The sequence below is a fragment of the Cetorhinus maximus genome, chromosome 18 (assembly GCF_964194155.1).
Source record: "Cetorhinus maximus chromosome 18, sCetMax3.hap1.1, whole genome shotgun sequence".
Taxonomy (NCBI): Eukaryota; Metazoa; Chordata; class Chondrichthyes; order Lamniformes; family Cetorhinidae; genus Cetorhinus; species Cetorhinus maximus.
Genome location: NC_135896.1, coordinates 34692283 through 34719563, shown reverse-complemented (window position 1 = coordinate 34719563; position 27281 = coordinate 34692283). Strand labels below are relative to the sequence as shown.

General features: G+C 41.6%; 2 protein-coding genes across 3 annotated transcripts in view; both read left to right on the top strand.

Annotated features, from left to right (window-relative positions):
- The window catches only part of ppp2r5ca (protein phosphatase 2, regulatory subunit B', gamma a), a 308188-nt gene that overhangs the window by 101469 nt on the left and 179438 nt on the right, over nt 1–27281 (top strand). The gene's annotated exons all lie outside the window — the stretch shown is intronic.
- Nucleotides 6311–7663, top strand: dio3a (iodothyronine deiodinase 3a). Its single transcript, XM_078562367.1, has one exon. The coding sequence runs from the start codon at nt 6402–6404 to the stop codon at nt 7179–7181; it is 780 nt and encodes a 259-aa protein (XP_078418493.1). The 5' UTR covers nt 6311–6401; the 3' UTR covers nt 7182–7663.

The following is a 27281-nucleotide window of genomic DNA, read 5'->3' as shown; positions in this document are numbered from 1 at the left end:
CTATTTGCAAATCTGAGATTGGTTTAAATCATTCCACATAAGCAGACTCCTCCAATATTAACGTAGTGCAAGGTTAATTACTGCTTCCTGTATTAAATAAATCAGGCATAGTGTCTCAGCCCAATGTTGGTATAAACAATTCCATTAATTTCCTTTCCACTCTTACATGGACTCTTATAAAGGACTGTAGGAAGGAAATTCCGTAAGAACACTGGGTGTACCTACATCACATAGACTGCAACAGTTCAGGGCAGTGGCTCACCACCACCACTACCTTCTCAAGAGCAGTTAGTGATGGGCAACAAATGCTGGCCTTGCCAGCAAGGCTCACATCCAGTGGAAGAATTTTAAAAAGCCCATAACTAAAAAATATATTCGTTCTGTCAGTTGACAAATATGCAACTTGTAATATTTTTTGATGCAATAGTCAAACTCATAACCAAATCACAAAGGAAAAAGACACATCACCATCATTGTCATGAACTATCTATTTGGTTCTCCTTGACCTTTCCTTTAGCCTTTCCTGTCTTACTAACTTTTCTAAGTTATGTTCCTCCAAACTATCCTTGAAAGGGTGCTACCAGCTCCTCTAAAAAGCTGGCATCATCAGATCTAAACTAAGAATCCAACATGTATCTTCCCTGACTGGGAGGAATCACCAAAGGAGACAGTAAACTCCCCAAAAAACTAAAAAAAGATCCAATTCCACACTGTCTTTCTCCTCTTTATTTCTTTACTCCGTAAATCCTTTTGTCACTCTTATCCTAATTCCCATTTCCATCTCCTCCTCCAGGACTTCTGATTTCCCAATATTTTTTATTCATTCTTGTGATGTAAGCATTGCTGGTAAGGACAAGATTATTGCCCATCCCTAATTGCCCTCAAGCAAGAGGTAATGAGCTGCCTTCTTGAACTGCTGCAGTTCATTTGGTGCAGATACACCCACAATGCTGTTAGGGAGGGAAGTTCCAGGTTTGTGACCCAGCAGCAGTGAATTAATGGTGATATAGTTCCAAGTCAGAATGGTATATGACTTGGAGGGGAACTTGTTGGTGGCAATGTTCCCATGCATCTACTGCCCTTGTTCTCATAGGTGTTAGAGATCATGCAGGTTTGGAAGGTACTATGGAAGGAGCCTTGATTGTTGCTGCAATGCATCTCGCAGATGGTCCACACTGCTGCCATTGTGTGCCTGTGGTGGAGGGAGTGAATGTTTAGTGATGGATGGCATACTGATCAAGTGAGCTGGTTTGTCTTGGATGGTGTTGAGCTTCTTAATGTGTGTACTCATCCATCCAAGTGGAGAGTATTCCATCACATCTCTGACTTCCGCCTTGTAGATGGTGGACAGGCTTTCAGGAGTCAGGAGGTGAATTACTGGCTATAGAATTCACAGCCTCTGAGCTACTCTTGTAGCCATAGTATTTATATTATTTATAAGTTTCTGGTCAATTGTAGTGCTCAGAATGTTGACAGTGAGGGGATTCAGCAATGGTAATGTTCCTGAATGTCAAGGAGAGATGGTCGTATTCTCTCTTGTCCAGGTGTTGCTGCATGCAGACATGGACTGCTCCTGTATGGTACTTAACTATAAATCACCAACAAACATCCCCACCTCTGATCTTACGTTGGAGGGAAGATCACTGATAAAGCAGCTGACCATGATTGGTCCTAGGTCACGGGGAAACCAGATTCTTATCAAGTATTATCATCCATTGTAATACTTTTCTTACGTATGTTTCCAGACTGACAACTTTGATCCTTTCTTCCATTTTACAAGAGAATTTGTTAGGTAACAGTTACAAAGGATATGGAGCAAAAGGTAGTAAATGGAGTTGCACTCCAAAACGAAGCAGCAAAATGTCCTTCCAGGACTTTCATTTTTTTTATTTCACAACTTCACTCCCTTCTGAATAAAGACAAATTCTAAGATGGGACTCTTTTTAAATAGTTCGCATAATGTAGGAAACATAAGACACATCATCACGTGTATCGAACAAAACTAAAAGTAATTTTTCACCAACATCTATATCAAACAACTTTGCAAGTTATTAGTAATTATTTTAATAACACACGACACAAAGATGAAAAGAAATCCAACATATTATCCTCTTGGGTCTTCACACTATGTCAACATAACTTTATACCAGAAAACAACCCTAGAAATTTGTTAAAATACACATGATGGGGTCACTTAAACCTAATCCACCAGGTATTATGCAGTCTTTGTTGCCAAATCTCAAGATCAACATTGTTACAATTGGCCCCCGGGTGGGGCCGCCCAATTTGTTTCCCGAATGAGACCCCAATTTTGTTATGCTCCCCGGGTGCGGAGGAGTGAGTTGGCTCCCCTTCCTTATTCAACCCCCTCGGTTGGTCACAACAAGGTTAATTTAAAAAAGATCCCTTCTCTCCCCCGATGGATACTTTTCCCAGTCCAAAAGTATTTATTTTTTAGAAGGAGCCAATTTAACCAGACTTTCTTGAGTCAAAGAAAGATTAAGCTTATTAGTTACTAAAAAACCCAAGAAAAATAATAAAAACACAACACAAATGCATACACAGCAGAAATGAGAAGTTAAGAGTCCAAATAAAAGTTAAAAAAAAAACAAATCAGTCTTTTGCTTTCCTGAGGTGTAGATGGCAGTACATTGCAGCCTTTAAGTTGGATGATTCCGGTAGAGTTGATTTTGGCAGTTTTACAGCTGGTTTGGAGACACTTTGTTCTGCAGGGTAGCTGAAGAGGCTGTCCTATTTTCTTTTTGATTGTGGCTTCCGCTGAGCTTTGCCTCCAGCAAGAGAGAGAGAAAGAGACTTCACCTGCAACTGCAGGGTGAGTAGTCCGTCTTCTTATGCTGTCACTCTCACAGTACACCAGCATTCACTGCATTGCTCTGTAACTAATAAAATAATTCTTTCTTTGACTCAAGAACATAAGGGCATAAGAACTAGGAGCAGGAGTAGGCAATTCAGCCCCTCGAGCCTGTCCTGCCATTCATTACGATCATGGCTGATCTCACTTTGGCCTCAACTCCAATTTCCCGCCCTCTCCCCATAACCTTTTAACCCATTACTAATTAAAAATCTGTCTATCTCCTCCTTAAATATATTCAGCGTCTCTGCATCCACTGCACTCTGAGGTAGTGAATTCCACAGATTCACGACCCTTTGAGAAAAGTAGTTCCTCCTCATCTCTGATTTAAATCTACCACCCCTTAGCCTAAAACTATGGCCTCTCATTCTAGAATGCCCCAGAAGGGGAAACATCCGCTCCAAGTCTACTTTGTCTACCCCCTCTAGCATCTTATATACCTCAATTAGATCTCCTCTCATCCTTCTAAATTCTAGTGAGTATAGGCCTAAACTGCTCAATCTCTCCTCAAAAGACAAGCCCTGCATCTCTGGAATCAATCTAGTGAACCTCCTCTGAACCGCCTCCAGTGCAACTACATCCTTCCTCAAGTAAGGGGACCAAAACTGTGCACAGTACTTCAGGTGCAGTCTCACCAATGCCTTGTACAGTTGCAACAACACCTCCCTATTTTTATACTCTATTCCTTTAGCAATAAATGCCAAAATTCCATTTGCCTTCCTTATTACCTGATGTACCTGCATACTAGCTTTCAGCGATTCATGCACGAGGACACCCAGATCCCTCTGCACTGAAGCATTCTAAAGTTTCTCTCCATTTAAATAATAAGTCGCCTTTTTATTCTTCCGACCAAAATGGAAAACCTCGCATTTATCCACGTTAAACTCCATCTGCCAGATTTTGGCCCATTTACCTAACCTGTCCATATCCATTTGTAAATTTCTTATTTCTTCCTTGCAACTTACTTTCCCACCTATTTTGGTGTCATCTGCAAATTTAGCTATAGTACCTTCTACCCATGAATCCAAGTCATTAATATAGATTGTAAATAGTTGGGGCCCAAGGACCAAACCCTGTGGCACAGCTTGCCATCCAGAAAAAGACCCATTTATCCCGATTCTCTGCTTTCTGTTGGTTAGCCAATCCTCTTTCGAAGCTCATATATTACCCCTAACTCTGTGTGATCTTATCTTGTGTACTAATCTTTAGTGAAAGTCTGGTTAAATTGGCTCCTTCTAAAAAATAAATACATTTGGACTGGGAAAAGTATTCATGGAGGGGGGAGGGACCCCTTTTAACCCAATTTTCCCTGTGTACTCCAGGAGAGGAAATAGTTGTCTTGCATTCACATCAGAACTATTTACACATTCTGAGATATAAATCAACAGGAGATGGATTTTTGGGTGACTGCTGAGACATGCAAATCAGTTTTTTTGTCTCCACAACCACAGGAGATTAAAGTTCAGTCTTTTGAATCTTTCCTATTTCCCTTTTAAGTGTCTCTGCTTGAAGAAGGCCAAGATACCTTTTCAGGTGCAACATTCCATGTTCTCTCAGGACAGGTCTGTTAGTATAATCCACATATGAATTTTCCAGTAAGTGGTCACTTTACATTATTAGCCATCTTTTGCTCAGTGTCATTGCTTGTATTTCTTTAAAAACACATAAGTTTTCTTTAAAAAGTTCAATATGTCTATAAGTAATTCATGGCAGTAATCGGCTTTTCATGGCAACATTTTTCACGCTACTGCCCAGTTAAAATCGAGGTTTACATCCTATAATGGTCTCTAGCCAACCAAATATAGTTTTGCTAAAACTGTCATCATACATTCATTAATTAAATTTTTAATTTTACTGGATTACTAAATCCTTGTCTCTGTGATATTTCAACTGAATAGCATCAATTTGGATTATACTTCAGCATTTTAACCAAAAAGCACTTCAGCTAGAATCTCACTGGTGTTTAACGCCCCGAGTTCCCCGGCTGATTGCATGACACGTTTAGAAGATTTCATCATTATCACTTTTTACAAAACATCTGATTTCCCCTGTAAAATACCTGTAAGGATAAATGGTATGTGCTCCTGAAAAGATATTTGTTCTAGTTTTGGAAACTCAGCATCTTACTAGTAGATACAGTTTAAGTTACAAAGCATTCCTTTGGCGCTTGATCTGGTTTGAAAAAAATACACGTATTTATAAACTCCTACTATGTGTAACAAAATCTCACGGATTATGGTACTCTACTGCATGGGGGCGGGGTGGGAACAATCATGCAAATTGTTGCAGGATGTGAAACACCAACCAGCCAACAGCGCCCTCTAATGATGATTGAGTTCTGTAGCGGTACACATGTCAACACTGCGCTCAGACACCAAAAGCCAAATCCAACTCAACTATAAAAAGTTTTCTTTCGAGATTTTAAAATGAAGTAAAACCAGCTGTACATGAGTTTGTACATATTTCAAACTAGGAACACCCCTTAAAAGGAATTTATAGTGGAAAGAGTTTCGGAAACAAACTTCCTTGCTGGAGCATGAACCATTTTACGTCCAGTTCGAACAAGCTGTCCAATAAAATAAACAGCTGATTGCAATTGTGAATATTTCCATGAACTCAATAACCCGAAAGATTATAAAATTATAATGAAAATGCGGTGGTTTGGTGCACTTACAGCTGATGGTTACATGCATGATGAAACTCTCATTAGCTAATGTTTAATGCTTTTGAAATGTTAACTGTTAAATGCGGGTCAAAGAACTACTAACTTTTCGTGCCTCGATGCGTATATATGAGCTTTAAAGTATTCGATTTCAAACTAAACCCACACGCTTTTTATTCAAGTTCAAAGCAGGTACAAACTGAACCTTTCATTAAAGAGTTACGGGGCAATGTAATTAGGTAAACCTTTTGTCGTAACATTTAACCAGGTTTGTATGAAATGATCGCTTTGTTAGCAGCCAAGATTTGTCTTTTTATTCTCTAATGTAACGTGGGTGTCACTGGGACGGCCAGCATTCGTTGCCAGTTTTATACTTCGTCATTGATTCGCTGTTGGATCAGGTATAATTTTGTTGTACAACTCTAAACTCCTTTTCACGGTCGTACAGCTTAATTTGCTTACGTTCGAGCGCCTTCATCTATGCTATTGACGTTGCATCAGTTTACCAATTGCCCTTTGACGGTATATACTCTTAGATTTACTTTCGATTAAACTATATAAGCTATAAGAGAGAAGTTGACAATGACCATTTACTCAGATACATGGTCTTGGAAGCTGCTCCTGCGTCTTGCTCCTTCACTCCCCCACGTCCTAGTCTTCCCCGTCCTCCCCCCCCCCCACCCCCACCCCCTTCCATGTGTGAGGTGTTCTGGAGCTGGTGGGTAATCCCCGGGGCGGGTCCACAAGGAGGCGGGGGCTGTCTTCATTCAACACAGGAGTTTTAAAAGAGGGCGCGTCGTGGTTGTTGGCTCAGAGCAGCAGGGAGACACCGCTGGGTTACGGCTAGTACCAAACTCCAACTCAACCATGAATCTCCTGAAAGAGATAGTGGCTGTACTCCTCCTACTGCCCAGGTTCCTCATCACCGCCCTTATGCTGTGGCTACTCGATATCCTGTGCATTCGAAAGCGGCTGTTGTCTAAGACTAGGGAACAGACCGAGGGAAATGCTGATGATCCTCCCCTTTGTGTCTCGGACACAAACCGAATGTTTACTCTCGAGTCTCTCAAAGCGATCTGGTACGGCCAGAAACTGGACTTCTTCAAATCTGCACACGTGGGCTCGCCGGCTCCAAACCCGGAGGTGGTGTCGCTACAAGAGCAGAGAAAGGTCCGGCTGCTCGACTACAGTCGAGGGGCGAGGCCACTGATTCTGAACTTCGGCAGCTGCACCTGACCCCCCTTCATGGCGCGCCTCAAGTCCTTCCAACGAGTCGCCACCCAATATGCAGACATTGCAGACTTTCTCCTGGTCTACATTGAGGAAGCCCACCCTGCCGACGGCTGGGTCAGCACCGACGCCCCCTACGATATCCCAAGGCACCGCTCTCTGGAAGACCGACTGAGAGCAGCCAGCCTGATCAACAAGGAGAACCCCGGCTGCCCTGTGGTCGCGGACACCATGGACAACTCTTCCAACGCTGCCTACGGTGCTTACTTTGAAAGGCTGTATGTCCTGCAGAACCAGACAGTGGTGTATCAAGGAAGGAGGGGACCAGAGGGATACAAGATTTCGGAACTCAGACTGTGGCTTGAGCAGTATAAAAACCAGAGCCACAATTCCAGCACTGTCCTGATTGAAGTGTGAATGACCTGAATGCACTGAACTTGTAGAAAGGTTAATATATTTTGAACACGACTCTTCCTTCGTTCTGTTTACCGCAATGTTTATTATTGAACGAACTCGTGAAACACGTGGTGACTTGTAATTTACGGTTAATGTGACCTTATTCTCAATGTATATTTGTAAATACAACTTTGAAATACTATTATATTTTGTGTTTATTTTTTATGATGTTTTGCCTGGCTTGAAAAGTGAATTAAAGCAAAGTTGGAATTCGCAGATATTCTTGACACTTCTTTGTGAAAGCCGGTTTTGAAATGGTTTTTGTGCCAGGAAACCGCGCCTGATGTGACAAGTGTCCTGGATATGGTGAACTTTGTGTGTGAGGTCAGCACTGTATTGAGTGAGATGAAAACAAATGTTTCGAAATCGCGGACTTTCAAATAGATCGCGTTTTCAATTTTTTTCCAAATCACTTTTATTACATTTTATAATAAATATTCAAAAAAAACTGTGCAATTTGTTTCGTTTCTCGTGCCAGCTTCAACTACATCATTTAGAGTTGATTTTGGGTGTGCACAGGCTGGAAGGGACAAAGCTTACAAAGTATAAATCTCCAGTTTATTTCTCCAGGGTTCATTGTTCTGGACCAGGGCTTCTGTACTCACTACCCCTGCCCCCGTGGAATCTTCTATTATCCCTCAATATCCGGGAATTTGCACATAACCAGACATCGCGAACATACCAGCAGGAAAAGACCAGCTGCTCCATCAAGCCTGTCCCACACCTTGCACATCCCCCGATAGAGGCAAAACAAAACACCCGGGATTAATCAGGGACAAGTACATTAGAAATTTCACCTTTAACCCGTTCCCCGCTTCCCCTGGCAATCAAAACCAATCCAGGGGATCACAGGACCAAGTGTTATCTATAAAGATATTGTTCCTCTGTTAACATTGTCACTTTCCATGTTGTGTTATTCTGATAATCCTCTAAACCGGGGTGGGGAACCTACGGCCCTTGGGCCAGATCTGGCCCGCAGCAAGATTTCTATAAAATACAGAATATGACAGTGGCACCTTCAAAATAGCATTTATCATCACCTTTTCGAATTTGCTTTGGATAAATGTGTCAGCTAAATTACTATAATAATATTTAACAATATTACATTCAAATTTAGCCATCGCATTAAAACGACGAGTGAGTTGAACGTTCCTGTCTTCTATCTTAAAAATCTTAATAATCTAGTTCTTTTGATGTGTGTGTGGCCCGCGACTGGTTTTGTCTTTTTGCCAGTGGCCCAGGATAAGTAAAAGGTCCCCCATCCCTGCTTTAAGCAATCTCTATGAGAACGTTACATTTAGATTTGAATTTCCAAAACCACACAAAATTAATTTGCCAAGAACATTTAATCAGCCACATTCATCTATTATTTGGAAATTGTAAGTGATATTGGTCAAAACCATGCATTTTAAAATATATAAATGTATTAGTGGACTAGTGCCTAGTAGAGCACTTAAAATCAGATCAAGGAAGGTGTTAAGGATTTAGCACCAACCTTCTTCACTTCAGCTGTTGTGATAATTTGAGTTGGATGTCTCCTTGATCTAAGTGTGAAATGGGTCACAGACAGAGAATATTTCATTTTGGAAAGAAGCTTTATACAAATGCTGTCATTGGAATTGTTTTTTAATTTGTTCATGGGATGTGGGCCTCATTATTCCCCATCCCTAGTTCAGAGGGCATTTAGGGAGTCACATGTAGGCCAGACCAGCAGATTTCCTTCCCTAAAGAGCATTAGTGAACCAGATGGGTTTTTTTTTAACAACAATCAACAATGGTCTCATCTGCCATGGTGGAATTCGAACCCGGGTCCCCAGAGCATTACCCCGGGTCTCTGGAATACTAGTCCAGTGACAATACCTCTATACCATCGCTTCCCCATTGATTCACCAACTGATAGCTTAAGTTGGTGTTGTACACTGTGTAGTACAGATATTTAGTTAATAGTCTGAAGAGTGATTCTGATATGTACATACTGACTCAATACCGAAACTTCAATAGCACTATATATTGTAGATGTGCTCTCTGCCGTAAGGAGATAATTCCATGAGCAACTGGGTCACTATTATTTTTGGCTTAATTTTCTAATGGCAGAAAGTATTTACGTACAATGTAGAATGCTATTAAAATGTTAATATCCACCATGTCAGCCTATACTGAGTGCAGAGAAAATAAATAGAGAACTGAATGAGCAAACTGGCAAATTCACTTTCCAAAATGGCATGTCATAATGTTAAGACATGGATTCATGCTTATGATTCTCTGCACTGCACATTTCCCATACCAGCTGAACCATAACTAGTCACATCAGTGAAGGACAGGAAGTCTGCCCGTAAGTTTTTTTGTCTCTCTATTCCTTTTATGAATGGCTAGATAGACTATCTAGTTCTTCTGTTTTATATATTTAATGGTCTTGCCATCTCAGCTGAGAAAGCAAGACAATGCATGACATAGGAAGACCAATAATTCACTCAGGTTTCCTACAACATTGGTCCCTGCTCTCATCTCCTGAATAGGACTAAATAGGCTTTTGTATATTGAGATGGTTTATGTTCCTGCTATTCAGCCTGAACAAACTGTTCACCTCTTAACAGGATATATTGCTGACATTCTCTTGTTTAATGTCACAAATTGAAGTTTGGGTAGTTAATGCTATTTTTCTACACCTCCATTCCAAGCATTGCATTTAACAAATAAATCAGTCCTCTGTTTGGTTAGAGCAAGAAAATTGTGAGCCAAATTATGTTCTGGCTTTTGTACTTTCTGTTTTCCTACCCAAAAATGGTCAATGAGAAAATATACAATTGATCTATACAAAATTATGATCATGATCAGGGAGCAGTAATTTACACCAATTTCTGTAGTAGTGTAGCGTTTTCTCTTGATACATTAGATGTCTGTTACAATAAGTAAAAAGAGAAAATTGCAAATGCAAATCTACAATAAAATCAGCATTTACAAAGAGAAAAATAGCTTAAAATTTAATTATAAACCTTTCCTTGGTGATGAAAATAGTTGGGTTGGACCAATAATCTACATTTAAAAGACTTATACACCCCCTCTCAGAAATCATTGTTTCTCCCCTGGATAAACACACAAACTTCGATTGCATTTCATATATTTATTTGTGTTACATGAATATATATTTTATATAAATTATTGATATTCATTATTTACAAGCATGATTTCAACTGTATACATCCCTCATCCTAGAATATCCTCCCTCGGCTTCTATGCCTCTTCACTTCCCTCTTGTCCTTCAACACACTTCCTTAAAACCCATTTCCTTGACCAAGCTTTCTGTTGGAGCTCCTTATATGTCCCTCTTTAACTTGGCATTGATTTTGTCCGATTACGCCCTTGTGAAGTCCCTTGGATCTTGTTTCTACATAAAGGACCATATAAATGCAAATTGTTGTTGCCAATAAGAAAAATGAGATTATGAAGGATGGTAGTTCACTTTGATGAAAATAAGTTATTTATATATCTAAGAATGATTAAATAAATTAGGGTCAGAGGAAAATTGATAACGCAAAGGGCCAGCAGTGAGATTGAAGAAGATAAGATAGAAATAGAGAATCAGAATATAAGTTTAAAAGCAGGTCTCTGAGTGTAAGGTTATTAAAATTGGCCATGAGAATCAAGTAAATGTGATTGGCAGATTGATTATTAGATAAGTAGATGAATGAAGGATATTATTATGTGGTTTTGTATTTACTAGGGACAGTGACTGTGATTATATTTAATGAATTACATTATAGAGAGTACTGACCGTTAAAGGTTTCTGAGAAGAGATTAAATTAAAGATATGATTCTGAGATTGAAAGGCGAAACCTCATAATAATATGTGGACCCATTGACAATAATACTTTGAGATGATGAGATGGTGAATGGAATAATTAGTTTCAACTGCTGTCTGAAAATGAATTGTAAGGTGAAGTGGAGTAAAATGCATTGATAGTGGACAATTTGGGCCCGATTTTAATTCTGTGCAAATGGGTGGATTTTGAATGAGTCAAAATCTTGCCCTAAAATTTACATTTGTTCCCTTCATTCTTGCCCTAGAGTTACTATTTTTAACATGAAATTGTTCTTAAAGATTGAATTCAAATGAATTGCTTACTTGTTGATTTTACTAATAAAACAGGAAATGCTGAAAACACTCAATAGGTCAGGCAGCATCTGTGAAGCAAGATACAAAGTCAACAAGGGGAAATTTAACCTAAAAAAGAAAGTGGTTTGGGAGCTGGAAGCTGGTTAAAAGGGCTGAAATTGATAGTACATAGGGAAGACAGCAGTAGCCCTTCAACCTCCACCTTTTAATATCAGTACTTTCAGTTGCACACGCAAATGTCCACATGGAAGGAGTTGCCAAGTTTCAAATGTAAAGAGATTGGGTCTTACATCTCCTACAAGCCTATCAAGCATCCCGCAGGAAGTGGTACTCTCTGAGGATGCACTGTCTAGGACTCATTCAGACCATCCGCTTTGGTGGGGCCAAGAATACAGGCAGTTGGATCATGAAAAGGAATATTGAGGAAGAGGATGTGGAAATGGGGACTCTGCTCAAACTGCTTCCACTTCTCATCCATTGCACCCCCATCCCTTCCCCAGTCAGTGCCCCACATGCCTCATTTTGAGGGTTAGGTAAGACATTGCATTAAATGAAGGTAGATGGTCAGATATGCGACGGTGCCTTGACAGAAAGGTATGGGTGGACCTGCAAGCTAAGCTGCCACTGGAAGTGATGTTTAGAAGTATGTTGTATGTTGGGAGTCACAGATTACCCTAAATAGGCGGTTAAGAACTCATAAGTGATTTTAAGATAGTTTATTAAGCTAATTAAGAAACAACAGTTTAGAATAATGCATGAGTTAAATGGATAGGAAAAGTATACGACCCGTGACAGGTGAGAGCAGTTTACTGATCCAGAGGACAAACAGATGGATGACGCAGAGTGAGTGTTAATCTCTGTAGCTTGTGGAAGCCGTCTACTGCTCTCTAGCCAAAGTGTTAGGAAGCTCTTCCTCCAGTCTTCCTCCATCTTCCCTGGTCTTCCTCCTTCTGAAGATCAAACAGTTGCCTGACAAGGATTGGCCCCTGTCTCTGAGCACATGATAATATACTTTATTTCTAGAGGCTTTTTTTTATGCTATGTCAATGACTTGTTCGAATAGCTCTGACCAATAACCACAGGGCAGGTACCCAAGGTCTTGGGGGTGGCGGGAGGAGATCACCTCCTCCTTTCCATCACTTTAGCCCAAGATCATCTTCTAGCTTAGTTCATGCTGGGAGCCATTTGTTAGCCTTTACTAGACACGTATGGATAAGCGGGTACAAGACGCCGTCCTATCGACTTAGGAATGTGAACATGGAAGCTTGAACCAGAAGACCTTCACATTTCTAGGGACTGTCTATGTATTTTTTCAGAGGGAGAAGAGAAACAGCCTTCTACCAGATGGCCTCATACTGCGCCCAGTAATTCAATAAGAATTCTATAATATTTTTAAAAATATAATTTCTTACAATGTTTGGGAAGGCAAAGTGGGATCAGGTGCATGATAGGATATACTTGAATACACAATGCCACCGTCTGATATTAGACCTCTTCTGGCACTGTATCCAAGACCATGGTGCCAGATTCCTATTGCTCACCTCCTCAGAAATTTCCAACCATGCTTTCTTGTTCTTTCTTTTTCTCTAGCTCAGAGTTGGAGACATTTGTGCAGGGTCTCGGGCAGCAGGGGAATTGCCCATCGGAAGTTTAAACTTCAAGGGCAATTCTCACTGAGGTTCGTGCGTCAGGACATCCACAGGTTCCTGACACACATCTTCAGTCATAGGTCCGGTCTCCAACGATCCGGAGACCAGAAAATTTGGACCATTAACTCTGTTTCTCTCTCCACAGATGCTGCCTGACCTGCTGAATATTTCCAGCTTTTTCTGTTTTCTATTTCAGATTTCTAACATTCACGGTATTTTGTCTTAGGCTAGGAATGTACTAGGGTTGACATGTTTCCCATGCTCATCCCATTCACCATTTGCATTGAATAATCTTTTCTCAGACATGCAAGTTAATTCTTTGTCATTTGTACCAAATTATGAGAATTTTTCTGCGGCTAGCCCATACTTACTGGATATGAAGCTGTGCCAGGCAGCAGAGAGAGGGCACATTAAACACATCAATCTGGCTTCAGCCTTATCAACCTGCGTTGAAATAATCAAATAAATTGCTAGCCAATTACCTTCACTCATAAATGTATTCCTTGATACATAAGCTATGCAGTTATAGATTTATCAATTAACTTCCATTTTTTTCTGTAATTCTTCGGTTGGAAACAACTATCAAGAAAATTAATTAATACATCATGCATGGAATAAAAGACTTTGCAGAACTATGGTCATTTCACAATTGCAAATATAACGAAACTTATTTTTTTCTAATTCATTTCTGGTGAAATCGTGAATTGCAAATTCTGTGTGTAGCACATTATATAACGATTAAAGCTACTTCAATCAGTTAATATTGTTCTAACTTTTTCCTGATGTTTTCATTTAATAGCCACAGTAATGAAATTGTTGCCTAACTCAGTTTAATTCGCTGTTTATTGAATGGTAAGTATGTGGGATGCACTCCCACAAGGAGTATTAGAGTGAGTAGTTACGGTGAAACAAAAATTGGGCATGTGGGAGAGACGTTTCCTCTCCACTGCAGGTAAGAACTTGGTGCAAGGTGCTCTCGGTGTTGCCCATTTCTCACTTCTGCACTGTGGCAATCACCCAAGCCATCTTCCACTTTTCTGGAGGTCAAATATGGACCATGTTCTCGGGGACACTATGTGCAAACCTCTTGATAAAGGGGGGAAAATGTACCCAATATTACCCTGATCCTGATGGCCACCTTTGTGTGTGCCTGCTTCAAGCTGTGGACCCTCAGTACACAAACACCATGCTGTGATTCTACCTGTCCCCCATGTTGCGAAGAATGGATCCGGCCAGAATGCTCCAAGCAGTTGGACCATGCCATACCACCTAGCCCTCATGGAAAGGTTTATGCAGAAAAACACCATCGGACAGTGGTCTGCACATAACATCCTAGAGGCCATGCAGGAAAAGGAGATGGTAGTTTTTTTTTTATTCATTGGATGTGGCCATCCCTAATTGCCCTTGTTCCGAGGGCATTTAAGAGTCAAGCAACATTGCTGGAGTCACCAGGTAAGGCCAACAGATTTCCTTCTCTAAAGGACATTAGTGAATCAGACAGGTCACATAGTCATCATTAGACTTTTAATTCCAGATTTTTATTGAATTCAAATTCCACCATCTGCCATGGTAGAATTCAAACCCAAGTCCCCAAAACATTATCCTGGGTCTCTGGATTACTAGTCCAGCATCAATACAGGCACCAAAGAGAATGTACTCAATCTCCCATCCTAATAAATATAAATCACACCAAAAGTGTTTTTTTTTGTTTTTAAACATCTTAAGGCTGCACCACTACAAATGTAAGCCATAGAACAAAGCCAGTGTGACTGATAGGTCAGCATTGCAATTAGATTAAGGCTATTGTAATCACAAAGACATAAAAATGTTAAGGTTTCATTTTGCAGATCCTTACTTACATGTTGAGGCATCAGGTGCCATTACTTCATTCTAACATTCATGCAGTTTTAGACCATTGTTTTGCAGAACTTGCAGAAAATTTTCTGTCAGGTCATGCAAATCTCTGAAGATTCCGGCAAGGATTGTAAAGTTGGGGATAGGGAGCCAAAATATTCCACAATGACTGGAGTGATGTGCAAACAAAACCTTGTCAGGGACAGGATACAGGCAGCTACGTTTGGACAGATTGGAGTTTATGGTCTCTGGACAATATAATTCTTTAGGCAGAATGGATAAAATGTGTGTGCATGATGTTCCCAAGGGAGTCCAGCTACATTAAATAAATCTTATAAAGTTGCTAAATCTGTAGATTTGGTTACTGAATGCAAAGCCATGGGTTATAATTGTGAAAGGTATGCAGTGGAAGTGGTGTGAAGAATTTGAGAGCAGGGACTAGAAAATTCTTGAAAAGGCTAAGTATGAGAATAATAAAGGATGGTACTATGATGAAGAGGATTGAGCGGGCAGTGAAGAGAGATTTGTTGCTGATGTTCTGTGCAGATATTTTAAACTGAAAGAGAATGTTTTACTGCAGCTGTAATAACTCTTGTGTTCTTGCCATGGCATGAGAGATTTCTGAGATGCAATTTATAATTTATTGGTGGAACAAGAGATTAGCCATACGTTTTCAATGTTGTAAAGAGTGTTCTTTGGCATGTGATAGGCTACATGCCAACGAGATCTACTCAGCTGCCCAGCTTGCATTGCACTAGCATATTGTTTAACAGTATGTGCTTAACAGAAGGATGTGCTGGCCCTGGAGAGGGTCCAGAGGAGGTTCACGAGAATGATCCCAGGAATGAAAGGCTTAACATATGAGGAACGTTTGAGGACTCTGGGTCTATACTCGATGGAGTTTAGAAGGATGAGGAGGGATCTGATTGAAACTTACAGAATACTGAAAGGCCTGGATAGACTGGATGTGGGGAAGATGTTTCCATTAGTAGGAGAGACTAGGACCCGAGGGCACAGCCTCAGAGTAAAGGGAAGACCTTTTAGAACAGAGATGAGGAGAAACTTCTTTAGCCAGAGAGTGGTGAATCTATGGAATTCATTGCCACAGAAGGCTGTGGAGGCCAGGTCATTGAGTGTATTTAAGACCGAGATAGATAGGTTCTTGATTGGTAAGGGGATCAAAGGTTATGGGGGAGAAGGCGGGAGAATGGGGTTGAGAAACTTATCAGCCATGATTGAATGGCGGAGCAGACTCAATGGGCCGAATGGCCTAATTTCTGCTCCTATGTCTTATGGTCTTATGGTCTAGTATGTGTGAGCTTTCTTAAAGATTTTGAATTTTTACCAGCTTTTCCAACCATTACCATAATGTATTATGCCCTGACGCAAGTTGAGTGATTGCTAAGACAGGCAACTAAGTGTTAGCAATTTGTAGAGTTTACAATGCTTATAGAGTACAGGTGGCTAGGCAATATCATGATAAGCTTTGTTCAAGAAATTAGCGTTGTTCCTTACAAGCTGATCATAATTGTAACCAATTCTGTTTGTGGCTGGGTGCAATGTGGATTTGGTTGCCATTTGCCTTTCAGATGGGTAATTAACCACTTTGTCATCAAGAAAATTACTAGTAGTTTTAAATATTCCTGCCTGGTCCTCAACAGTAGTGCACCGCCAGTGTTCTGCACTGAAAGACTTCCTACGTGAATTGAATGGAAAGATGAATATCCATTGATGAAGTCATATATACATTATAACAGCTCATTCAAGAGGTCAAATCCTAATTATTTTTAGAATTTAATATAAAGGCTCTATAAATTTTGAAATTTTTTTTTTTATGTTGGGCACGAATAAAATTACTTTTGTTATGCTTGACGAGACTGACAGTGTCACAAGTTGATAAATTTGCTCAGTAGCAGGTTGGCAAATAGCAGGTAGTTATACTAAGATATAGTCCGGAATTTTCCAGCCCGCTGGCATCGGGCATGTTCAGTGGCATGAGCGGACAATATGGCACGATCGGTTTCATGACAGTGTGCAACCAGTTTGCATTTGTCCACTCAGCCCGCAATGGCATCGGATGTCGGGAAGCTTATTGTAATACATCTGCATATCATTGTAAAGCCAGCCCACCAGGCTCATTCCCCCCCCGCTGGATCGTCCGCCCAGGTCGGCAGGAAAACACGCCAATGTGTTTCACAACAACACATAAGCAATGTGCACCTGGTGAGTCGCACTTCACTGGGGACTTCAAGGTTTGTTTGCCTACCTTGCTTCGGTCAGCACTCACAGTCATCAGTGCCAGGTTTCATAGACAGCACCACATCACTTTTAGGAGGACTCATGGGTAGTCCTCTACTTACCAGATCAGCCATATGTGGGTGGCTTTTCAATGGCTGCAGGGCTAGAGCTTGCTTGGGGAAGAGGGAGAAGTGGCCTCAGGCAAGGGAAGAATCTGCAGGACGAGAACTGTACTGGGGAAGAGGGGTATCCCAGGGTATGTGTGGGGGCACATGTTGATCTGTGCAAGTGGCCTCAAGATGGTGAGAGCTGAGGAGGCAGTATCCAGAGGAGATGAGGCCAGATGGACATATGAGGGTGTGTGTGTGAGAATGGGTGGTGATGTCCCTTGAGCTGGTAGTGAGTGAGATGCCAGTGAATGTGTGAAGGACTTGAGTGTGTGAGTTTAGAGTGATGAGATGCTTGCTTTACCCTGGCAGCATGGATGAGATCATTCATCCTCGATCTGCATTGGATGGCCTACCTCTTCTGTGCAGCATTGGCACTGATCACCGCTACCACCGCCTGCCATGCTGAATTGGTGATGCTGCTGCCCATCCTGTAGCCAGACGGAGTTGGGGGGGGGGGGGGTGGTGGTGGGGGGTAGAGGACATCACATTGCGCCTCCACGGTGTTCAAATGGCATTCTAATGATGCATTATCTAACCTGGGGGTTGCAGGCTTTTTGCCTCTCATGGACATCTTCCCTGCAGTAGTTGTGGGCTGGAAGCACTGAGATGCGTGCGCGCGGCTGAACTTTAAATATGGCGCCTGGCGTGATGAAGTGGCGAGGTGATGGCATGGCGTGGCGGGAATATAAGAGCCTGCCCACCATAGAAATGACATGTTTTCCAGGAATGCATAAATAATGAGGTGGGTTTAGGACGATTCGGCGTGAAAACCTGCCATCGCAGCTGGTGGGTAAAATGTTGTTTTACCTGCCCGCTACCACACTTAGTGCAAATCTGAGACGATTCTGCCCATACTATCTCATTCACTATAATTTCAATAAACGATGATATAATTGACAGTTGTGATAGTTAACTACTATACTATTACTATAGTCAACTGTGGTTTAACAGTCTGCAGTCTGCACACTTCTGTTTCATACATCGGCTAGTAGAAATGGTTCAAACTGAAATCTGGTTTCTCAGTGCTTTAATCATCACAGCTTCAAAGCTAATATAATTTAAAGGATTATGAATTTGAAAGGATAGCTAACTTTCCTGTGCTTGATTTTTATTTAGTTGATTAGCTGATACATTTCTGGTACCTGACTTTGGCTTTCAGAACACTTTTCACCAGATATGGTCATCCCATTTCAGATGTTTCAACCTTTTATCCAAAGAAAAGATTTGAATATGTTACATTTAATGTTGAGCTCTTAAGTAAAAATGAAGATGTTAATATGCTAACTGGAAGTTGCTTTCTCCTAGAAGCTAAATGATAAGAATTTGGTTAGTTAAAAATAAATCTATTCCTTGTGTAGGAAAACCCTTTGATTTCTGGTTGTGAAGAGAGAGATAAAAAGAGAGATAGATGGACTTTTTGGGTAACAGGATGCTGCACAGACAGTCAGGCAGCAAAACCTAGGCTCAGAAAGACAGGAAAATGTACAAGGATGATTCTGTGGGGAATTATAGTGTATGCATTATTTTAAATAATTACATAGACAAGCTGTGATGATTGAAGTAAATGAATCTGATCATCTAATATAAATTAAACTGCTTCAATAATTCATATCAAGCCTCAGTTCACCTTTGAGAGATTGAACAAATACTTGTGAAAGATGTACATATTCAGTCCAGATCATCAAAATGCTATTGATACATCCCTGGGTTATGCTGTCATGTAGGTGTATATAGGGCACCATGAATCAATTCCCCTAATAAAAATAAGATTCTCAAACTACTTACAGAAGTGACTGATGCTACCAAATCTGAGGAGGTAGCTACAAAAGAATCAAATTCATAGAAGTGATGTCCAGCAGTTTTGCCTTAGCCATAGAAGTGTCTGGATGGGTGCACTGTGGAGTCAGCTTGAGGGTGGGATGCCTGGACAACCCCATCCCCTCCCCTAAAGGTAGGAAGGCAGTCAATTTTTTTTGGCTGCATGGGACAGTCAGATGTCATTGATGGACCTGTAGTGATGTGAGCATCTGCCAATTCCATGTTTGTGAGAGGCCCTCCTAATGAGCCTGCCATGGTCTGGTATGGTCAGCACTGGGGGCACTAGCATGCACAATCCTATCAGGAATCAGGTCTGCAAATTTTCACGGCCTGTATCTTTTGACTAATGATGGAGTACAACCTAAAAACTTTCAGAAATGAAAACAAAAAATGTTGGAAATGCTCAGCAGGTCAGGCAGCAACTGTGGAAAGAAACAGGGTTAACATTTCAAGTTGATGACCTTTCATCAGAACAGGGAAAAGTTATAGAGATGTGACAGGTTTTAAGTAAATGAAAGGGGGAGGGGGAGAAAAAGGACAAAAGGGAAGATTTGTGATAGGTTGGAAGGTAGGAGAGATTAAATGACAAAAAGTGGTGCAAGGCTAAAGAGAGTGGTAACTGGACAAGTAAAGGACAAAGATGTGTCTAGAGAATATCAGAATGGCAGAATGATGAACAGCTGCCACCCAAAAGAAAATGACAAGCAAGAAATGAAAGTAAAACCAAAACCAGCAAAGAAGAAAGGAAACAAAATGGAGGCCGAGGTCACAGTCTGAAATTGTTGAATTCAATGAGGCTGTAAAGTGCCCAGTCGAAAAATGAGGTGCTGGTCCTTTACCTTATGTTAGCCTCATTTAGAGTTGCTAACCCTCCAGTATTGGCCTGGAGTCTCCAAAAATTGAAGATCGATCTCCAGGACACCGCAGTGTGCAATCCTGGAGAAAAATCATTGGGACATTAAAAAAGGCTTTTTTTTTGTAATTTTCTTCAAACATTTCTCTTTACCAGCTATAAAAATATTGGAAGTGGGAAATAAAGGCTGTTCAGCTGACAGTCAAACATCATCCAACTGTGTAATGAGTCAGTTGGTGTAGGAAGGCAGTATGTCACAAGGATAGATGTGTTGGCCAACTAATGGCTGGAGCATGGAGGCAAGCCATGTGATGAAACTTCCAGTAATACATTTAATCACAGTTGGCAATCCTAGCCTCACTGGAACACTGCAGGAGGCTGAGGACAGAGGGTTCAGAATAGGAGTGAGGTGAAGAATTAAAATGAGAAGCAACCAGAAGCTCAGGGTTATGCTTGCAGACTGAACAGAGGTGTTCTGCAAGGCGTTTATCCAAACTGTGTTTAGCCTCCCCAGTGTAGAGCAGACCAAATGGTGAGTAGCAAATATAGCATACTCAGTTGAAAGAAGTATGCAAATCATTGTTTAATTCGGAAGAAATGCTTGGGGCCATGGATGGTGAGAAGGTAAAAGGCCAAGTGTTGCATCTCTTACACTTGCATGGAAAGGTGCCAAAGGAAAGGGAGGGGTAGCGATTTTCTGCATGCACCATTCCAATGGTAACCAGCCATGGAGAAAAACTTTGCACTTTTCCCTTTCAAGCTACCACTGCCATTTGGGTGATTTTGGAATAGTTAAATTTGCCACAAACATAAATAAAAGTGCCTAAAGCAATAAATTGTATATTAATCACTGCTCAAATAACCTTTACAAATGCAGAAGATGGTTCTACTTTAAAAGTGTCTGAAATGTATGAGAAGCAAGAGGTAACAGTTAGAAATGGTTCAAAGGCTATAGTTTAAAGACAGGATTCAAATAATCTTCATAAAGCACTCACATTTTACTGTCATGGTTTTTAATATTATCAAAATGTTTCAATTGCATTCTAGCCTTGTGATACTACTTACAATCCACGGGTATGGTATCCCAGCATGTAATTGTGTAATCCAGTGGCTATGGCACTGAACTGGTAATCTAGAGATTCTTTTTTTTTCAATCATTTACGGGATGTGGGCATTGCTAGCTAGGCTGACATTTATTGCTCATCCCTAATGAGATGAGCCCTTGAGAAGCTGCAGTCCCTGTGCTGTAGGTACACCCACAGTGCTGTTAGGGAGGGAGTCCTTGCTTAGTTCACAATCACACCATAATAAGTTATAAAACTGAATTTAATCAGTTTGGTCATTTGTAGGCTAGCACCAGAAAACTGACCACAAAAGCTGCTGGTTTATTAATATTGTACCCATAATTCCATTCCCACGCTCTGTGGTTGAATCTCAATACCCTTGGGGAAACAAGTGATTGGAAGTAAATATTTTCTTGCCAGTGTCACCCATATCACAAGAACATTTTTTTTAAATCTTTCTGAAAGGTACCAGTAACAAGGTGTGCACTACTTTTTGAGGAAATTAATTCTCTTTTTATTTTGAGGTCAGTACAAGATAAGCCTAGCATTCTACCTGCAGTCATTTAACCAAAATTTGATATTGAATAGCACATAAATGAGTTTTTCCCACAATGAGTTACTCCTATAGTATCAGTCACTGATAAGGCCATTTCTGATCACTTTCTTGTATCGCACTGCACCCACATTCCCCTTCCACCTCCTAATCCTACCTCCTCTGTCCATCATTGGAAAAAGCACTCTCCTAATTCACCTACAACTGCACTTTCAAAATTCCAAATGATTTGCCTTTAAGTCCTCCATTCACCTCAAAATTTCTGCAGTTCAATCAGTCCTTCATTTCCACCTTTACCCAAGTTCCATTAAAACAATTACTCTCTCTCACCTTGGCCATTTGTCCTGGTATGGCTTTTATCTCTGCTCCCTCATCTCTGCTCCCTTACATTCAAGGGGTGCAGACTTGAAAGGATATGGTGACAACTGGTTTAGCCATTCATCGCCAGATCTGGAAGGACCAATTAAAGCACCATCTGGTCCTGCTGTTACCTGCAAAAACTGCTCACTATTCCAGGATCATCCTGGAATGCAAAGAAAACCCCTGACTTCCTTTCTTTTCTGGAAACCATCTTCTTAAACCCTTCTGCCATGTCTCCTCCACCCTCGCCTCCAACAACAGGTGCGAGGAGCTCATGGGTTTCTTTGTCACCAAGATTGAGACCAAGTAATCCAAACTCTTGTTGTCCAAGAGATTCACCTCCATTTCCTGCAACCCTAATCCCACTAAACTGCTGACCACCTAACTTCCCTTCCTGCCTACCATGTTAGCTGATGGTTCTTTCTCCTCAGGTTATGTTCCCCTCTCCATCAAATTTACTGTCATCACCTCCCTCCTCAAAAAATATCAACCTTTGACCCCTCTGTCCTTGCAAACTATTTTTCCATCTTCAACCTCCCTTTCCTCTCAAAGTTCTTCAGTGTGTTGTTGTCTCTCTAATTCATGCCCATCTTTCCCGAGCTCTATGTTTGAATCCCTCCAATCAGATTTCTGCCCCTGCCACATCTCAATCATTGTCCACATGAGTGTGACTGCACTTGCCTAATTCCATTCTTTTCTGTCTGTTCATACCCAGAGAATCACTTGCAATGGCTTCTCTTCCTGCTCCCACACCATTAACACTGGTGACACTCCAAAGAATCTAGCTATCTACATGCTGCCCCTAGGCGACATCATCCAAAAACACAATGTCAGTTTCCACCTGTACAGTGACAACACCCAGCTCTACCTCATCACTGCCTCTCTTGATCCCCTCTATGGTCTCTAAATTATCACCCTCCTTGTCCAAAATCCAGAACTGGATGAGCAGAAATTTCATCAAACTAAATATTGGGAAGACCAAAGTCACTTTCATTGACCCCCACCACAAACTCCACTCCCTAGTCACCGACTCCATCCATCTCCCTTGCAACTGCAAGAGGCTAAACCAGACTCTACACAACCTTGGTGTCATATTTGACCCCAAGATGAGCATCCAGCCACATATCCATGGCATCACTAAAATCGCGTATTTCCCCCTCTGCCCAAATCTTCTCCTACCTCAGGTCATCTGTTACTGGAACCCTCAACAATGCCTTTGATGCCTCTAAACTTGACAATTCTAATATACTCCTGGTCAGCCTCCCATGTTCTACCATCCATAAACTTGAGATCAGCCAAAACTCTGCCCATGTCCCAACTTGCTGACCTACATTGGCTCCCAGTTGCTAATTCATTTTGAAGCAAGATGATGAAGAAAACCAGATGCCAATCTTTCACTTAATACTAGATTTATTTACCAAATGCAACATTACAAATGTTTGCCTCCTCCCTAATCAACACCTAAGCCTGAAATTTCACATAGACTGAGAGGCTCTCCACTTTAGTGGAGGCCCAAATCCTGAAGTCACGTGCCCAAACCTGGCCCCCGCCATTTTTATGGGGTGGAGAATGGGGGCGGGTTCTAATCTGCGTATCTGTGGCTCATGGAGGAACTGCACATGTTAAAGTGCAGCTGCCTCAGTCAGATCTAATTTTTCGCTAGTGGGATGTCCAAAACATGACTTGTGCACTTTAGACCAGTGTTGTGGTGTACCCACTATCTAACACAGTACAATTAAATGAATCCACAACTAAGTCACTCATTACCAGAATAAAGCTTTTTTGTTTCACTAATACAATTCCCTCAGACTAATCATTATCATCATCTTCAATTTCCAAATTCTCTGTGTCATGCATCGCTTCAAAAACCCTGATATTCTGCTTTGGGCAGTTCATCGCATAATGATATTTTCAGTCACATCTGAAATACCTGCTAACTGCTTCCCTGGCATTCATAGGGTTCACTTGCCTATTATTACTAGTGCAATGTAGAAGCGTTCACATCACGGCCCTGATTCAACCAATTCTACCACCACCACACACAGCAAGTAGTGTATACAACATTTTCGTACCACTGATTTGATCAAGTACCAACATCATGCCTGAAGACGGAAGTCGTCGATATCAGAAACACGGGTCTTTTTCAAGACCGGTATTGACTGTTATATCTGCTAACGTTGAAGGGCTCTCTGTAGCTAAACAAAACATCCTCGCTACATTATGCAATGAGTTGCAGTGTGATGTCCCCTGCCTGCAGGAGACACATAGAGGAAGTGAGAACAACCGCCCAAAAATACCAGGAATGTTCCTGGTTATTGAAAGACCTCATCAACAATATGGCAGTGCTGTATTTGTTAGAGCTGGTTCAGTTGTAGAAGCCAATTCTAAAATAGAGGAGGACAACATCGAAATTCTAACTGTAGAGCTGAGCAAAGTAGTAGTGACCTCAGTGTACAAACCATCTGGCACAGATTTCAGTTTCTCTAACCCTGTGCCCAACCTGCACAGTAAACCACAGATCATCATTGGAGACTTTAATAGCCACAGTACCCAATGGGGGTACAAGGAGTCTAACAACGATGGAGAAGTAGTCGAAGAATGGATGGACGCTAACCAGCTTAGTTTCATCCATGATCCTAAAGTGCCAGCCTCCTTCCACAGTGCCCACTGGAAGTGTAGTTATAACCCAGATCTTGCCATTGTCAGCAACGACATCACTGGCCTCTGCAAGAAGCTTGTCACAGACCCAATACCACAGACACAACACCGTCCTATTGGTATCCAGGTAAATGCAGCAGTGTTACAAACCGTCGTACTATTCAAAAGGCTCTTCAACTTCAAGAAGGCCGATTGGAACGGGTTCATACGAGCACTTGACCGCAAGGTTAAATGAATTAAACCATTACCTGTGCACTACAACCTGTTTGCAAAAGCTGTCCAGAAAACAGCCAGAAGGAAGATCCCCCGAGGTTGTAGAGCACACTACATCTCTGGTCTCACCAAGGAGAATGCTGAACTCTACTGGGAGTATGTCTCAATGTTTGAATCTGACCCCGTCTCGGAGGAAACAATATCTACTGGTGAGAAGGTGATGTTAAGTATCTCTCAAGAGCGTCAAAACACCTGGGACACCTTGATAGAGACAACAGATCTTACAAAAAACAGCAAGAAGGCATGGTTTCTCATACACAAACTTGGAGGCGATCCCAAGAAAGCTGCCCAACATCCAAATGTGTCTGCAAACCAAGTTGCACACCAGTTGCTCCTAAATGGAAAAATCAACAAGAAACAACCAAGAACACAACTAGATGGGAAGAAGTACAGCGATGACCCTGGCTTCACTGGACCATGCACCATGGAAGAGCTGGAAACTGATATATCTAGTCTAAAACACGGGAAAGCAATTGGTCTTGACAATATAGCAACGGAGCAGATAAAGCATTTTGGACAGCAAGCAAAGAAATGGCTCCTACAATTGTTCAACCACTGCCTGGCAACACACAAACTACCTAATATTTGGCAGAAGGCACATGCAATAGCACTATTAAAGCCCGGAAAAGATCCCTCAGATCCTAAGAGTTTTCGGCCAATTTCACTGCTTTGCCACACCAATAAGCTGTTTGAATGCCTGATACTCTATAGGATAGCACCACGTGTAGATGAGAAGATCATTCCAGAGCAAGCAGGTTTCTGCCCCGGCAAATCAACAACAAGCCAACTGCTCAACCTCACACAACATATCGAAGATGGTTTTGAGCAAGGGATGGTAACAGGTGCTGTTTTTGTAGACCTGTCAACAGCATATGATACAGTGAACCATAGACATCTCCTCTGCAAGATCCTAGAGATGACAAAAGATATTCACTTAACAGAGCTGTTAGAAAGCATGCTTCAGAATCGCCGGTTCTATGTTGAACTAGGTGGGAAACGCAGCAGGTGGCATATTCAGAAGAATGGTCTTCCTCAGGGAAGCGTGCTTGCACCACTGCTGTACAACATCTACATGAATGACCAACCTATAGATGGTGTCACACGCCGTTTTATATGTGCTGATGACTTATGTGTCACTGCCCAAGGCACTGATTTTAACACCGTGGAGAAAACGCTTTCTGAGGCCTTGGAGGGACTAACATCCTACAATGAAGAAAACCACCTTCGCGCAAACCCATCAAAGACGAAAGTTTGTGCATTCCACCTCAGAAACCGTGAAGCCAAACGCCAGCTTAAAGTAACCTGGTGTGGAGCAACACTGACGCATTGTGAGCACCCTATCTACTTAGGAGTCACCCTTGACAGATGCCTCACCTTCAAGAACCACATCGAAAAGACAAAGGCAAAAGTGAGCATACAAAACAACATCCTGAATAAGTTCACTAACACAAAATGGGGAGCAAGCTCAAAAACATTGCGAACCAGTGCACTTGCTCTTTGCTATTCCACTGCCGAATACGCCTGCCCTGCATGGGAAAGATCTACTCATGCTAAGAAGGTAGATGCCATTCTGAATGCAAGCTGCCAACTTATCACAGGTTGTTTAAAACCAACAAACACCAACAGCCTATATATCCTGGCAGGTATCGCTCCCCCGATATAAGAAAAACGGTAGCCAGCAAGAAAGAGCGACTCCGTCGAACATCAGATGAGAGGAACCCTCTACATGGTCATACACCTACACCCAGCCGCCTAAAGTCAAGGAAGAGCTTCATGAACAGTGTTGTTCCATTACAATCAACCCCATCTGAAGCCCACATCACCTTGTGGAAAGACCGGCTCGCCAGTCTCAAACAACCCCCTGTGATGGAAATTCTACCGGATGAAAGCCTTCCCCTAGGAGCTAATTGCAACTGGGCAACCTGGAAGTGCCTTAACAGACTTAGGACTGGTGTAGGTCTTTCAAAGGTGTCACTAAGCAAATGGGGATATACAACCAGCCCGACAACTTGTGAATGTGGAACTGAGCCACAGACTATGCAACATCTCCTGCAATGCCTATCGCTAGAGGAACCCTGCACTGTTGCAGATCTTGCCAAATTCAACAACAAGGCACAAAAATGTGTCCAGTTCTGGCTGGGCCATGTACAGACTGTCCGTGGACACGATAAGAAGAAGAGGAAGACTAGTGCAATCCTGTCGTCTGCCAGATCTGTTTAAAATGCCTTCATCCTCATTCCTTTGCCTGAAACTCTTCCATTGTACCGACGCCCACATGATCTCAAAAGGTCACAATCATTGAGTCCTCCATCCTTTGTGACACTGCAGAATGTCCTGTTTGCGCCATCAAAGATGCTGGAAATGAGATTCTTCAGGAATTTTTTTAATGCAGCAGACATTTAATCCAAAAGGGTGTCTTTTTGTGAGAACCAGATGCCACTTAAGACCAGGAACCTA